Genomic DNA, 17,137 nt, shown 5'->3' on the forward strand with positions numbered 1-17,137 from the left:
TTCTGACTGATCTATATCGTAATTATTTCATCGAGAGACTCTCTCTCTACCCCCTTTTCAATTCTGTTTTCCTCTGGAAATTTTATTTTTTACATTCCTTTTTCTTATTATATGTAACAATAGCAAGCTGTATTTTATATATATACACGTGTATCAATCTTTTTCTTATTTCTCCTATAGTTTCGATTAAGCAAAATTTTATTGATTGAGGGTATCGATGATGATACAAGGGTGAAGAGTGCCTAAAAATTTTATGCCTTTCTCGACTGATTATCTAATTGATTATATCGACACGCGATATTATTTCGTACGTGAAATCGTTACTGCAATCCTCGTTCTTCTCTTCGCAAATTTTTATCTCATAACCCAATTATTTCCACTTTCTTTCTCCCTCCCCTCTTATCGCGAAAGAGATCGTGAAACGGTCTGAACTCTTCCTCATCGGAAAGTAACGAAGGTCGACAACTACGCTACCGCGATCGATACGATAAACAGTGCCTCGAGATTATTTCTCCACTCTCGACTGATCGACGAAGAAACATATACATCGTTACCTCGTAAGCTTCCCTCATTTCTCGCCGTTTTTCGCTTGGGCGTGTCCTATATTTTCATCCCGTTCCTTTTCGTTTTCAAAAGGGGACAAGACTCGAAAAACAGTGATCGAAAAAATATATATATATACATTCGACGAAGAAGAAGAAAGAAACTCTTCCATTCGAAATTTTTATCAAAACATCCGTGTCTCGAGATCCGAGGAAAATCATTAATTAACGATCGAAATTTTTATCCAAAGATTATCGTGTCTCGACCTACAACTCGAAGAGATACGAAAAATCGATCGACGATGGTCTCTCCACGCCTTGCATCCCCGATGCAACGGCAACGGATTCGCCACTGATCCGATCTCAACCAACCTAATCGTCCAACTTTTACCGGGTCGACATCACGATCGATCGGATGCACACACGGAGTTGGCGGCCCTTGACAGTGCATCTTTAATCTCGTTCGCGGAAGAGATGGCATCCGGATCGCGATTCGAAGCCGTGCCAACGTCCACCGACGTGAAACGGAATTACGTGGCAACCTTCGGGGAATTTTCTCTTTGTAAGAGCGCGACGTGCTGGTTCAGGCCGTTGACAATAGCCTGATCGTAAAACGTGTGGGGTGGCGCGATAAGAGAGAGAGAGAGAGAGAGAGAGGGAAAGTCATCAGCAATAAAGTATCGTAAGAAGGAATCAAAAGCGAAGGAAGGAATAAGAAGCGAGCCAAGGTCGAGCGTTCTATCCACGAAGAGGATAACGATAATAAAAGACATTTCGCGTGTAAAACGGGAAATATTACATCTCGAGATATATGAGAAATAGAAAAAGAAAGAAGAAGAAGAGAAAAAAAAGGAAAGAAGAGAGAACAGTTCTGTGATCGAACGGCGTGAAAAATAATTCGTTGAAAGAGTGCGCAGGGACAACAAATTTTTTTTCTTCTCTGCGGAACGATATCCGAAAAACGTGTCCGATCCGATATCTCTACTCGCCTCGTCGCGGAAACCGTGTGACGATCGAATCGCGTTTTTCGTTTCCCCGAGCGGTGAGAGAAAATGTCGCGGTTCATGGCGATTTGAAAAGAGAAGGAAAAAAGAGAAGGAGAAAAAAGAGACACAGGGTACCGTGAAATTGGAAAGGGATAGAGAGAGGGGAAAAAAAAATGGCGGAAAGCGCGGCGAGCCCGGGTACCGTGCAGGTGGCCGCGAATAGCCCGCAGCAACAGCAGCAACAGTCGCAACAACAGCAACAAACGCAACAGAATCAACAACCGCCGGATATAAGCAGCTCGCAGTTGGCGTCTCCACCGATCACGGGCACAGGTACGAATAGGAAACGTTCGAGATCATCCGGTAGGGATTATATTTAAGATTATATCGACATCCCTAATAATTAGATTCGCTCTTCTTCTCGATTATCGATGTAATGCTCGTTTTTATTATTATTCTTTCTCTCTGTCTCTCTTGTTTTGCTATGCATTTTCAATTACGTCGTGGAAAACGAGTATTATACCGATCGACGACCCGTTATTTTTTTAATCGGATAATAAAAAATGGAATATGGTGACAACAAATGCTCATTCTTCTAGAATTCGTACATTAAAAGAAGGGAATAATATTGGCGATTTTTGGCAAATTTAACGAACGCAGCGAGTCAAAAAAGATCATACCTCATCTCTGATTTATCTCAACTTGATACTTGACCTTGGTCCATATCTTCTTTTTTCATACAGATGCGACTTTATTGCTCATCTGAGTTGAATTTCTCTCTGTGAAACTACTTTGATATTGAAAAAAAAAAAAAAAAACTGTTAGTTGTCGGATCATAAAGGAAAAGAGAAAAAAGTTCGAAAGAAGTTTCTCTCTTCCCCGTTATCGCAAGCGTCAACATCGTATTTTAATGGTATTAAACACTTATTATGATGTATAAGCGAAAGTTTGGGACTACTCTCGACACAACGATATCTGTATCGAGGGACCATTACGTGGCGCACAGCCAGCTGAAACGGATCAATGTCGGATGCGTAATGTTTCCCAGGGAATTCCTGCGATATCGCGTCACGTTTTAATTAACGAAATTAATTCCGATCTGGTCGAATGATCGCGGAGTAATTGATTCGACTGGGGGGAAGGGGGTGGGTTGAGGCAGTTTCTCGATCAGGTTACATAAAATTTCAAATGGAAGAAATTCAATTTCGCAAATTCGCAATTAATTATGCTCGGAAATTACACGATCATCAAGGTGTTCTTTAACCAATGGATAGATAGATTTTTGTTGCTGAATCATTTTTAAATTGAAGAAACGATACAAACGTGCACTGCGAGATATTCACGTTGTTGAAATAAATAAAAAGAAAAGAAAAAGATAGTTTGGAAAGATGTGTGAGAGATACTACTCTTAACTGGTAGCATAATAAGTAATCAAATTTAAATTAATTGGCTAAAAATACATTAAATTATATAAATTAATATAATATTCATTATCATATACGTACGTATGTATGTATGTTCATAAATATTAATTATTAATTTAGAGGATAATTATGCTTATTAAAAAGAACGATTAACTTATTATATTTTTATAACAAAATTAACATAATCAAAATGTTTCTCTCTAAATGATAGCGAATCTTTTATTAAATTTATAATTAAGTAGATAGGAATACAACTTACTCAATTCTTTATATTTTAATGCAATCTACGAAACCGACCAGATATCCACCATCAACCAACTACTTACCATAAATCAAACTCCTTCAAATTTCGAAAACGAGAAACATTTCTCTCTAATCAATTACCCTTTAATTCTTCCTAACGATTATTTCACAGAGATCTTCTCTTTCGACGAATAAAAAAGAAAAAACGACACGAATCTGCTGTTATTCTGAATCGAAACGAGCCGAAATCGATCCACAAGTATAAATACTTATGCGTATATAAATCAAAGCGAGACGAGAAGGGTAGAGGACGGTTGTTCGCGTCGTTGGCGTAATGAAGGGCCATTACTCGCCGCGAGTTTGTACACACCGAGAGGGCCGATATGCCGCCGCTTTTCGTGCACGCTTCTCATCCCACGGCGGGTAGAGGTACAGAGAAAGGGGAAGAAGGAGGAGCGGTGCACGGAGGAGGGAGGGAGAGAGCGCGAGAGTCGCGTTAGCGGATCTGTCGGTCGAGTAACGGAACGCTTTCGAGTACCGCTAGCACCGGCTCTGACGCGGTTACCGGACACCGTTACCTCGGTTGATCCGCGAGTATACCCACCACGTGCTGTCTCACCGTTCTCTTTGAAGCACGCGGCGCGCTCGGCTGGAAGGGAAACGGTCTGCGCCGCGAATTCGTCGAACCGTGGAAAAATTGCGATCCCCAAGCCGCGTACAGGCGAGGAGGATGCGAGATGGATTTATGCGAGGGTTCACCGTGTTCACTGTTTCTTCTTGCGATACGTTGTATATATACCGTGCACGCGTACCGACTTCTTATCCCGCGAACCGGCCAGTTCCGTTTACATTAGCGCTTGATTCATTATTACGGGTTGTGGGTAACCGCCGTTGTATCGCGTAGTATCGCGGCCGATGCGTGCCTCGGTTTTTACGCTTTGCGTTTGCATCGGGCAACGGTGAATCGAGGGAGAATAAATTTCCGTTTTCGGAAACTTCTTTTTTTAATCCAAATCAATGAATTTCTCAAGCTTCGAAGAAGGATTCAAGTATTTTTTAAAGCGCTATTATATTTATTTAAAAGGGGATAAGTTAGAAAAGTATTCTATACTCTAAAAAATGGACGAACATATTCTCTCAAATCTTAAATCCACGGGATTTAATAAATATAATCAGCCATTGTTTATCCGCCAGTCAACCCGATCGCTGACACGAAATATTACTTAACAGTACTCTCTGGTAGCGCTTTGACGGTCCTGGTGTTATCGTAATACACCGCTCTTTCCACGGCTCACACATCGAAGCCCGGGCTCGGGAAGATAATGGAACCGGTTGGCGGCGATGGGCGCTAGAACCACAGTTAACCGATTCTTCAGCCGCTTGTTATTACGATATTATCCGAGCCGAGTGCATTCAAGCTTTCGCGCGTTAAAAGCGCCGTTTTAATCGCCTTCCACCGACTAACAGCTTGTCGTCATGCACGCGTATTACGCGTAACGGAAAAAGGAAGGCTTGGAGCGCGCAGTTGTTGGCGCGAGGGCGCTCATCTCCCGGCCACTCTTGCACGTTTCTCGCACGTCGGGTCTAGAGGTTAGGAGGCCAGACGGTTCGCGGTACTCCGTGTCCGGTATCATGAGAAACTTTACGAGCCAATATTTGTCGTAATATTCGCTCGTTCGTTAACCATTCATGGGCGTACAGGGGCGTATCGCTCGTAATATTTGCTCAACGCCGAATCCACGCGAGCAAGCCTTGTTAGTGGTTTGTACCGTTGTATTAACGACCTACCGCTCGTTGATTTTTACAAGCGCGCATTCCATCCTTGTCCGCCATTCGTTACGGCTTTCGAGGATTCGAGTCATACACGTAATATCAATTTTTTCCCAGTTTTAATTATTTTCTTCTTTTATCGTTCCTCCGTGATATATGTATTTCTTTCTTTCTTTCTTTCTTTCTTTTTTTTCCATTCCTTTTTGAAGGAAAACAACGGAGGGAACAATTTTTTCCAGGGTATATAATATTTTTCCGGAGGCGTTTCCGTGAAAAATACTATTTTTTTTTTCTTTCTTCTCAAATTCGAACGAGGAATTATTTTCACCCGTTGTTTCCTTCTTTCTTTTTTTTCTTTTCCGGGAATGTTTTATTTTTCGTTCCCTGTAAAACGGATCAACGATCTCGTTGCTTGTTCGTCGAATATCGTTTAATTTAATAATAATCAATTCTCGTGAAATTAATCTCGCGTTTAATTATCACAGATTAGTTACGTAAGAAAGGCGATTTCGTTTCAGGTAGGTGAATCATTTCACCTGGATTGACGTAGGTTAAGGTTTCTCCCGTCTTTTCTACAGCTTTATCTTTATTATGCGCTGCTTTCTACATCGCTGGCCTACCTATAATGCATCATGCTCAAATCGCCAAACACCATCTTCTCTCTGATCTACGGGTTACGAGGTCAGGAATTTTGCTATTTATCGCATGTGTTCCGTGCATATTGATATATGATAATCGGCCAGTTTGTACGTTTCTTTTTCTGTAAGGGATTCTGTTTTTAGGAATGTCTATGTTTAGGGAGAAACATATTCGAAAGATATTTTAAATAATTTATATCAATTCGACATTTAATTATATAAAGCTATATTAATGGCTCATTGCACGTGAAATGATTGTACAATCGTGTAAATTTATTAAATATTGTCATCTCTGAAATGATGCTTAGGAAACTCGATTTTTAACTTGAAATAGATAGAATGTTTCTCGATAAAATTATGCTAGCACTGAAAAATGAATCATGTTGTACGCAATGGTGAATAAATTTCACACCAACATAATTACTTATACATTTCACACTATGTTTTAAATATTCCAAAAGAAAGGGAATATTTGATTCTGTTGTTTTCAAGCATTAAAATCCCTGCGGTTCCAAAGGTCGAATTAACATCAATTTGTATAATTTAGCTGAGCGATTAACGCTCAGTCGATAAATAGTCCCGCGGATTGTTTCAAAATGGAGGGACGAAGATGGATTTTACAAAGATTCGTTTATTTTTATCGCGCAGAAAAGAATTTTCGCGGGATGAAAATACTGTGTAAATAAAATACCAAAGGGAACGAATTCCTTTTCATTATCCCTTTTGAATGCGCAAAAATAATATCTTGCGTCATTTCTATAAATAATAGAAACAATAGAATAATAGAATAATAGAAACAAATTAAGATATTATATTAATTAATTTATTCAATTTTTGCAATGATTAATTCCTTTTTATACGCACATATTGTTTATATATATATATAATCAGTTTTCAAAAGGAAATTACACGTATTTTGAAAAATTTAATTTTAATGAAAATTTTTATATATTCGAAATATAATTATATTCAATTTTATTTTTTATTCTTCAAATTTTTACCATTTTAAACGTTTTACATTATTTCAATTGGGAACATTTTTTATAATGGAATAATAGAACGTTAAATTTTAATATTTTGCTTCATCTTGCATTATATTTAAAAAAGAAACAAATATAATACTAATAAAACTTTAGAATTTTCCCGGAAAATGTTTAATAAAATTGATTTATATATAACCAATATATTATGATTTTACATATTCGTATAAAATATTTATCAATCATCGTCCGTTTTTAATAAAACAATTTATTAGTTAAATTCGCTTACATGGCGCACGAATATTTTTGCGACTTGCGGTATTAAAATTAAAATATCCCGAATCTAAATTAAATTTTTCCCATTTAAGAATATTTACTTTATTGAATTTTATTGAATCGCGTCACGAGTTGTGATTCAACGTCACGAGGCGAGGAATTAAATATTCATGGAACAGAGGTTTTACATTTTTTTAAAATAGAAGAAAAGCAAATTGTTATTACTGATCGATGTTGTCGATTCGAGATTACATTACGATCACATCGCGCATCCATTATTTCTGGTGCACATTCCCTGGTTTAAGGGAGACTTGGAAACAACGTGTCCATCGTATTAATCACACAAGTACATCTGCTGAGGGTCTGAGGGTTACGAGGTCAGGCACTTTGCCATTAACTGCTTGTATCCGCACACGTAACGAACCTACGTTATCCACACGTATGAATGTGAATTCTTCATCGACGTTTCTTGACATCTATTGTATACACGACGTTACAATATAAAAATTAATAACACGATTTTCGTTCGAATCCTCCCAATCGAATCCCCTTTCTTCAATTAATTTCACACAGATCCATCAAGTACACTCGTTTTACGAAGGATAAATTATCTTTGTTGAAACGATGCGATTAATATTTTCGAAGATATACTCTGGATATAAAATTGGGGAAGTAATCGATTAAAAAGTGCGGTGGATGATGAAAATCGCTGTGCAGTTTAATTCTGTGATGATATTATTCATAATCCCTGAAATTTCTCGTCGATCAATCAAACAGTTTGAATTATATTCTCGTGGTGTATTTATTTTTATCTACTCTTTTTTCTGAACCGATTGAAATTTAAGCTTCGATATCGGACGAAAAGCAATAAAGCTTGAAACAAGTTGGAAAAACATATTTATGCCACCACTTTATTTCAAGGGTTGGTGCGCATTTCCTTCGGGACACGTGAAACGAGCGGGCAAGTAGCGCACGTCAAGCGATTCTAGGCCCTAGTTTGGTAAATAGACGTAAACGGATGGGAAGATACGGAAGGAGGAGGGGAGAGGAAATTCCGACGAGGTAGAGTGCACTTTCGTGTATCGTCGTGTCTGTTTACAATTCGGTTTACAATTCAATCGAGATATGCATTCTGAAAGGGTTCCCTTTTCTTCGTAACACGTATCTCTCCTTCAAGAACCGTTTAATCACGTTTAATTTGAATTTTTTCGAGAACTTCAAAGAAAAATATGACTCGTCCCCTTTTTACGTATCAACAAATGTTTGTTGGCAACGAGCCACGGAAAAGAACGCGTTAAAAAACGCTCGAAAACTTAAATTTTTTAAAAAAATAACGTCGAATTTTTCAAATCCATTCTGGCGTAAGAAATAAAACGTTTTATCGAACGACGATGGAACAAGAGTTTCTTCCGATGCGTGCGCAATTCACACTCCCGCCAATTTAATTCCCTTCTACTACGAGCCTTTTGCGCACGAGATTGCGTCTCGTTAACGAGCTTACACAGTGCTATGTAGGGTAAAAGTGCGTCCGACAGGGAAGCCCCGCTTCCAAGTACGACCGTGGCACGGTTTGGCCTCCCGTAGCGCGCTTAAAACCGACTGATACCTTGCATTCTAGCTATATGATGAAATTCCTCGTGACGACGTCACTACTTCCTCCTCCCTTTCTCCTCCGAGCATTCTTATTCCCTTCGTTTATGGAACGGCTGAAAGCTTTTTTATATATATATATACGCGTCATACACAGAAATTCCGTTGAATGACGGAGGAATATTGAAAATAAACGTACCGAATAACCGAGCGGCAAAGGGCACATCCGGGCGTTTCGTGCGCTGCCATTATGGTACCGATATCCACTCGGTTATCGATGCTTGCCGATTAATCGTTTTATTTGCTCTGATGTAATTTGGAGGGTTGTATTTGCTTAATACAGAAATATAGAAGGGATGCGAGATGAAGGATGCTGTAATTCGAAGCTATCTTCCTTTAAGGGTTGATGGAATTATTTGATTATTTGATTATGATACGGTAATTCGATTAAGAGTCATTTTTTTATTAAACCTAACCAAAAATAATCAAAAGGTATCTTTCTTCGAATGGGAGACTAATTTAAATTTTATTTGAAATTTCTATGTATATTTCAATTCGTTGCAACAATTTTGGAATTTTTCAATTTCGAATCGCGAAACGAAATCTCGCCCCATTCTGCGATATATACCTGTCGAGTGTCTCGAGTGGTCGGACACCTCGATCGTACGGCACTGGCCTCGCTCACCCCTCTTCCCCAGGTTTTCAGAGTTGGAAGACCGCTCCCACCGGATCGTTCGTCCTTTTTCCCTCTCGCATGCCGGTTATCCTCGTTCTCGCGCATCGTATACACGTATTACGTGGCGCGGCAGTAGGCCAAGAGTTCGATGGCCTGCAGCCTTGCAAGGCCGGCCGCGCGCCATGCTACCGAATACCACGTCAGATGACGCTGCCAACGCTGCCATCATCGCGGGGCCAATCTTGTGACGCCGACCGGCGTGCGGAGAGAACGGCACGTTGTATCGACCGGGCGCGTTGATAACTCGCGTCAAGTTATCGCCGATGCTCAACTTTACCGACTAAGCCGCGTCTCGTCCGAGTGGCGCCGTAGTCAACAGCCCCGTCTCGACGTTCTATTGGCGGATACGGGAATTCCCGGTAATTCGAATACGATTTTTGAAATTCGCGGGCTCACGAGATTCACGCAATCCTTTTCTCTGCATTTCTTTGACAAATTGGAGTAGGATAAAGAGAGTTCGAAAAGGGTTTAAATTTAATAAAGAGTTTGCGGAAACGTTTTTAATTTGTAGATATGAGTTTTTTTCGAATTGAGATACGATAATGGATAGTTAATTTAAATATTCGTTAGGGATGCGTTGTAGGATGTAAATTTAAGAGGGCACGAAAAAAAGTGGTGACAATGTCCCATTGGAACAAGCGTAATGTGTACGGTTACGCGGTTAGAAGATAGTTACGCCTTTGGTATATCGTAAACTAACTATTGTGACTTTCCCTCGATCGTTTACTCGGAGTATAAAACGCCTTATACGCTCAAGGACTCCCGAGTGGTTAACGATCCGAGACCTATTTTCCATTGGCTTATAAATCAGGGCAAAGTCCGATTAAACTCGTATCGAGCACGCCTATTTTGAGTTTAACGATTTTTATTAGAAGCGTAACGGATTGTCCGCATTTAGCTTCTTTTCAATTCCATTTTCCTGAATGATAAATTTTTCCGGCTCAAAGCTGACGCAGGTTACCGTGCACTCAATCGATTAGACGGATGATTATTCAATAAACCAAAGAACCCTGCGAGAACTCCGACTCAAAAAAGTTCGTTTGCTCGATATTCTCCTCCTCTGTATCGTTATAATACGATCGAAACTGTCTCCATTCATGCAAATTTTCGAATTTTGAAATTTCACAAACGATACTCCTACTTTTCTCATCCTAATCGCGCCTCGATACGCGTCTATTCTTTCTCAAAAACTTCGCAAAAACTAAATGAAATTGAAAAAATCTCCAAAATTATTATAATTCAAATCGTCATGGATCACTTAAAAGATATCCATCCAAAAAGGAAGATAAAATTAGACAATGCGATGATAAAACCTTTTAGAGAACTTTTTAAAGAAACTTATACAAAATATCTCGGGATCCACTCTTATAAATCGATCCGTTATTAAAAAGAAAAAAACGTAAAATTCTCGGTGCTCCAGTTATCCCGACGAACCTTGCTCAAACAATCGACCTGCTAGCATCCCACTCGCTAAAAAAAAAAAAAAAAAGAAAAAAAAGGAAGAAACGGTAGGAAATCCTGTGTACAACTCTCTTTCTCTCTCTCTCTCTCTCTCGAGATGTTCATCGAGAGATGGTCTCCCCGTGGCCGATTCCGGTGAATCGTTGGAGCGGGATTGTGTTGGCTCTCGCGGCGTACCGAAGCGAAACGACGGCGAGCGACGGTTGCAAGACGAAACTTCCGATTGCGACAGCCTATTGCCGACAACAATCGCTCCTTACGTTAGGAGCCGTGGCACGGCCTCTCGGCCACAGAGGCGAACAAACGGCAAAGAAACGAGAAGGCCTCGGCGATGCACGTTGATAGTTGCATGACGGTGCCTTTTAAAAAACTTCGTTTCACATCAACCGAGACGGGAACGCCGGCTCCACGGCACCGTGGAAGCCACTCTCGGAGGCCTCCGCCACGAGTGGAGGCCCGCGCTGCCTCTTTCTTGTAAAAGACCGAGCTTCCGTTTTGTTCTTTGCCCGCGGTAACAAGGGGGCTGGGAGAGGGAGAGGGAGAGGGAGAGGGAGGGAGGGGTTGTAAATGAGCGCGTAATAATAGCTCGAAGCTGTGTTCGCGACGTGCGACCAAGTCTTTTCTTCGCACGAACGGGAACGGCAATGAAAGGAACGTTTCGACGGGAAAACGTACGCGTTCGATGGGAACGATCGCCGCGGTATGCAAATAATATCTGCCGCGATTAGGGTTCTTCTTTTTTTTCCTTCTCTCCTTCTGCTCCTCCTCTTCCTGGATTTGGATTAACCCGGTCACCTCGAGAAGATTTCTTCCTTCCCTCCTCTTTCTTTCTCCGCCCCTCTCCATCAGGGATCGGACGATTTTGGAATATTTTTTTTTCGTGGGATTCGTGAAGTTTAAAAATTATGAAAAGAAGAGGTAAATTTTTAGAGAATTGTTTTTTTTTTTTTAACAATTAGAAACCTGATGATGATTTTATCTCATCGTAATTGTCTTTGTGTCTTTCGATTAAATTTACGAGATTTTTTAAAACTTTTTTAAAATCTTTTTTTCGAGAAGTTAGAAAGTTTACTGCGTAACGTGTACAAAAAGATTTTGAAGAACTCGTAGCCGGAATCGCGAAGATAGTAAAGTTTGTTTTTTTATTACTTTTTCGCTCGAATTTGTAACTAAGAAAATTAAAAAAAATACATTTTGTAGATTTATATCGGTTATATGCTTGTTGAAAATTTCGTCGAAATCGGAAACATTGCTACGAGCTGTAATTATTTTTCAGAACTTTCGTAATAAATTTACACATTTTTAATTTCGTACATGAACCGATTTGAAAACTAACAGGTTCAAATAAAAAAACTTATAAAAAATAATCTTCACTATTTTCTTCTGATTCTAACCAGTTGCAATTTTTTTGAAAATTTTTCAAACTAATCCTTCTAACTTCTTAAAAAAATTCAAATTGCTTGATCCAATTTTAAAGTTATCCCGTTTTAATTGATAAACTGTTATTATTTAAATAATGAAAATTACAAATATAAATTAAATATCGACATAATATAATAAATGTAACGTAGAAGATTATTTTTAAAATATACAGGACATTTTTATCTTGACAATCTTTTATGTAAAATTGAAAGATGCAACAATATCAAAAATATACCTGATGAATTCGTTCGATCGAATTTCTAAGCAGATGACGATAAAAAGAGCAAAAGATTTCATAGCTTTCGATCTGAAAATTAAAAAAATTTATTTTCTTGATCACGTTTCCCTCGAATATATTTATTTTCCCCATCTAATTCAAAAGTTGGAATTTTTCTTACCGTCGAATAATAAGAAGCTGATAATCATAATAAATGACTAACAGGAGAGGTGCAATTTGCAATTGTCGGAATAAAAAATAAGATTCGCTGGCTCGTTAACTTGCAATGAACGAACAAACTCCTGAAAAACGCAAAATTGCAATTAAAGCCAATCAAAATTTAATTTTGCCTAATTGCCAATATCTTTTTTTTTTTTTTTCAATATCGTACGTACACGTAATCTCTAATCTTTTTTTCTCTTCGTATTTTTCAGGTAAGTTTCCTTGTCCTCCCCGATTTCCAAGAAGGTGTTCTTCACACAAGCGCAAGAACACTTTTCTCCGGTGAGTACTTTCACGGAATCAACGAAAATAGCACCGATACATCTCGTTAAAGTTTCCCCCCCGCCCCCCCCCGTTGGCGGTGTCGTCGACGAACTTTGCATCCTATCCGCACGACGGGATAAAAATGTATAATTCAGGGGAGCGGATAAACAGCGGTGTTACAAGTGATCGAAGCCAGCTGGCAGTCCGGTCACGAATTTATTTCACAACTATGTAACTTTCCTAACGCTTGGAACTGAGTAGCAAAACGCGAAGGATTGCGATCCCCGGGATTTATTTGGAATCCGAACATGCGTACAATGATGGCTGTCGTCGCGTTGTTGTAACAATGTCTTCGTTAACTTGGAACGGAGCACACTCGGTGTACACTTTTCCTTCACTCCTAGGAGAGGCCTAGAAGAGAAATTCAGAACCCGAGGTTTATTCGGAATTTACGATTTTTTTTTACATTTCGAAAATATGTAAACATAGCGAAATAAAAGGGAAACTTTGGATTGAATTTATGTAAGATAGAAAATAAATAATAAATTCACGTGGACGCATTAACCGTGCACTATATATATATACATCTATATATATATATATATAATGATACAACATCGTAAAAAGCTTGAAAAGAAGTGTCGATTACCTGTAAAACGGCTTCGATAAAAGGAAAAAAAAGGAAAAAAGAAAAAAATAAAAAAAAGATACGTGATGCAAACGTGTGCGCGGCGGGTTACGAAATCCGAGTGTAAAGTCCAGCTTTACACATGGCGAGAAAGGAAGAGGAAAATGGCCAGATAACAAGAAAACACATAATGACAAAATCTTTCTTGAAACGTGACTGAAAAGCCATTTTCATCGCGGGAGAACGAGAGAGAGAGAGAGAGAGAGAAATAGAGGGAAAAAAAGATCAAAAATAGAAAGAACAATAAATGGAGTCGAAGAAGAAGGAGAGGAAAACTTGAAATTTCGCATCGACTGGCGTTCGACGACGCGTATTGCATGCGAGCGCACGCACGCGTGCAACCAATGCGAGCCATACTCTCACTGTCCTCGGGGACGTTGCTCGAGGACGAGGATAAATTTTCCTCCTCGCGCCGGTATCAATGATTTTCCCCTCCACGGCTCGAGAAGCCGGTGGTCTTTGCGAGCGCTCGCACAGTTCGCGAATCATTAAACTGTTACATAATAATACATCTCTCAAATTATTATTACCGCTTATTTTCTGCGGTGCCCGATTCAAACGATTCCACTTGGATTCCAAATTCATTAAGGGATTAATTCGAAAATTTTTTTTTTTTTATTTCTTTTAATCTGAAAAGAAGTATTTCATTCGTCATCATCGCGGTTTTCAAGCACGAAGAGGTTGACTTCTTCGAAGAAAAATTTTAAATTACGTTGAATTCATTGAGAAAAAAATATTCGATCGAATTTAATTAATTTTTCTTGGATCGATGGAATGTCGCGTGTAATGCGTTCCACCAAACTCTCTCTCTCTTTCTATCTTCGAAGAGGTTGTTTGTATTCGGAAATTGAAACTGGGGAATGAAAAAGATTACTTATTTGTTTATCCAATTTTTTTCTGTTCCTTTTTATTCACGAAAAGAAGAATTAAAATTCAAAATTTACCGCTTCTTCATCGTGTTATCCAAACGATTTCCAAATTTTTCCAAAATCAATCTTATTATTTCGTGTTACTTCAACCGAGAATATAATATATTCAACTCGAAATTCGGGGTCAGGGCGTGTTATTTGGATTAATTTCCAATTATTTGGAATAATAGGCATACAGAATATCAACGATTATGGGATGAAATTGATCCGAGACGCGTATCTTGCGAAAATCCAAATAATCATAATTTCGATTTTACGGCGGGTAGTGCGCAGCCGCGTTACGAAGCGAATCGAGCGCGCGCAAATCAAAAGACATTACGTTGTCAATTGTAACTTATGCTAAATTGGCAGCATCGGTTTGATGGTTTACACGCGCTCGAGGCGTCGCCCGCGGATATAAAAGCAACGCGCGCGTTGAGAGAAAGATCGGGGAACGATAAAATGCAAGCACGCCGTATTAAAAGGTTTGCGCAACGCAATCGGCGATCGTGCCATATAAGGCCTGCAAAAAAAAAAAAGAATCTCGTCTCCGTGTTAGATGAAAAAAAAAAAGAAAAAAAATAGAAGGAACGAGTGTTCACGAATCGAAGAGACGTTAAAAAACCGTACCGGTTTGTTTGTATCTATTTTTTCGTCCTCTTCTTCTTTTTCTTCGTTTCAGTTCGAACGAAAATGAATTAAATATTATGAAGATAGATTTTTCTTTTTTTTCGTTCGAATGAGAACAAAATTGAACACGTGAACTCGGGATCAACATTTCTCAAAACTGGAAATAGTATTCATACACAAATTTTCCCTTTTTTAAACGCACTTGTCTCAAGTTTCTTTCAATATATATTTTAATTCTTTTTTAATTCTTGTAAAATATCATTGATCATTATGAATACGAATAATGGATAATACTAAGGCTACAATGTGTTGCGTATTATGAATATGTATATCGATAGAAATATAAATATTCCACTGATGAAACAGCGAATACATTAAAGCGTAGAAAAATCCGTCCCCCATTCAAATCTCGTAATAAAAAAATTCTCACAATAATTCAAATCTATTCAACTTCAATTCCCACGATATTTTCCAAACGGCAAAACTAAGAGACAGCTGAATAATGTATCAGCTGATATAACGGAACTGGTGAAAAAAAAAAAAAAGAAAAAAAAGAACACTTCATATCTATTTATGGAACAACACAGCTCTCAGGCGGTGACTAATACGATGGACGAGTTGCAAGTTTGCGAATAGCTCAATTAGATCGTTCTACATTGTGCGGCCGGTTGTCTATATCAGCATCGTGAACATTCAACACTTCGGGTTGACGCGAACTCGATGCGTAGCGGAGACCTCGCCGTTTGCAACAGGTTCTTTTCTTCGGCAAAAAATCGACGAAAAAAAAAAATATATATATATACACACATACACAAGATGCAATCGCGCATTATAAGCTAAATTTTACGCAACGAGGACAACTGTGATGTGATGTGTGATCCGCATAATTAGGTTTCACGTGTTGCACCGGTGCCACATCGTTGCAACGTTGTAAAAAAAAAACAAGAAAAAAGAAAAAAAAGTTAATTCGAGAAAGGTGGCGTATTATCATAAATCGTTATCATTGCGAAATGTGCGCAAGGATAGGGGCAAGTTCGCGATGTCGTAAAAATCAAGTAAAAAAAAAGAAAGAAATGGAACGATTAATCGAGAAAATTGACTTCGAATTTCAACCGCGATGATGCGTATTTATATTCTACAAATTTATACAGATCCAAGCTAAGATGCTATTAATAACGTGTATGAATAAATATCTAAAAAAGGCATACGTTACATAATCAGATATTCCAGAACAAAGGATGGAAGAATAAGTTTTTCGATCGAATGCTTTAAAATTTTTATTGCGAATAAGTCCCATGCACATTATATTTGAGGAATCTCTTCTATTTATTATCGATTATCATCGACGGTATCGATATCTTATCGGCGAGTTGTATCGATAATCGTTAGTACCGCCCCTCGATGGCTGAGGAGGGGATGAGGGGAGAGGAAGGAAAGGGACTTGGTGTAAAATCGCGTATTCCATTTTCATTCCGCCCATTCGATGGACTTGGCCTGTCAAAAGAATATCGATTCGCTCGAGTTTAACGGCAAACAGAGTTCTAATGCTTGGGTATTCGGTGTATCAAGGAACGGCTGAGAGTTTCCAGCCCCCGGGACAATCGATACACTCGAATTCGGTAACAAACCCCGGTATGTTTGAATTCGATATCGAGCAGAATCGATTCATTCAAATTCAAAGTAAACAAATTCGTTCGGAGAGCTGATGCACTTAAAGCTTGACGAGTGAAGATCGATGAACGGCCGGATCGAGGAACAAACCGGACAATTGTTCGCTCGATTCGAAAATCGGATCAAGCTATATTTTCAAATTTCTCGAAAAACACTTTTATCGATGATTATTTATCAATTATTAATTTTAACGTGTAACGTTTGTTTTATAATTTTTTTCTCTCTTCTTCCTTATTCTTCAAATAGATGTGACATGACCACATGATTAGACAGAACATGATATAGAGAATGTAATTATCATTCGATCGAAGGATAATCCAATCAAAATCTGATAATGTAATATAACGAAATTTGGAGTCTTAAATTTGGAATAATAAATGGAATGATAATGAGATTTACCTGCACGTCAGATTATTCTAGAAATTACAAACTGAAATAGACTTTGTCTACATTTTCCTTTACAATTTGC

At 38.6% G+C, this 17,137-nt stretch overlaps 1 protein-coding gene and 1 long non-coding RNA gene across 4 annotated transcripts in view; one reads left to right on the forward strand and one right to left on the reverse strand.

Moving 5' to 3' along the window:
- The window catches only part of LOC113218581, a 90,059-nt gene that overhangs the window by 22,007 nt on the left and 50,915 nt on the right, over positions 1-17,137 (reverse strand). The gene's annotated exons all lie outside the window — the stretch shown is intronic.
- The window catches only part of LOC408586 (probable nuclear hormone receptor HR3), a 112,733-nt gene that overhangs the window by 16,519 nt on the left and 79,077 nt on the right, over positions 1-17,137 (forward strand). Inside the window, exon 1 of one of the 3 annotated variants that reach the window (XM_026445274.1) lies at positions 131-1,891. The exons of 1 other annotated variant lie outside the window; for it this stretch is intronic. In XM_026445274.1, the coding sequence (XP_026301059.1) occupies positions 1,702-1,891 (190 nt within the window). In that variant the 5' untranslated portion in view covers positions 131-1,701. Of the gene's footprint in view, positions 1-130; positions 1,892-17,137 lie in introns of those variants that run through there. One more of the 3 variants, XM_026445293.1, reaches the window with a different exon arrangement.

This window comes from Apis mellifera, linkage group LG1 (assembly GCF_003254395.2).
Source record: "Apis mellifera strain DH4 linkage group LG1, Amel_HAv3.1, whole genome shotgun sequence".
Lineage (NCBI taxonomy): Eukaryota > Metazoa > Arthropoda > Insecta > Hymenoptera > Apidae > Apis > Apis mellifera.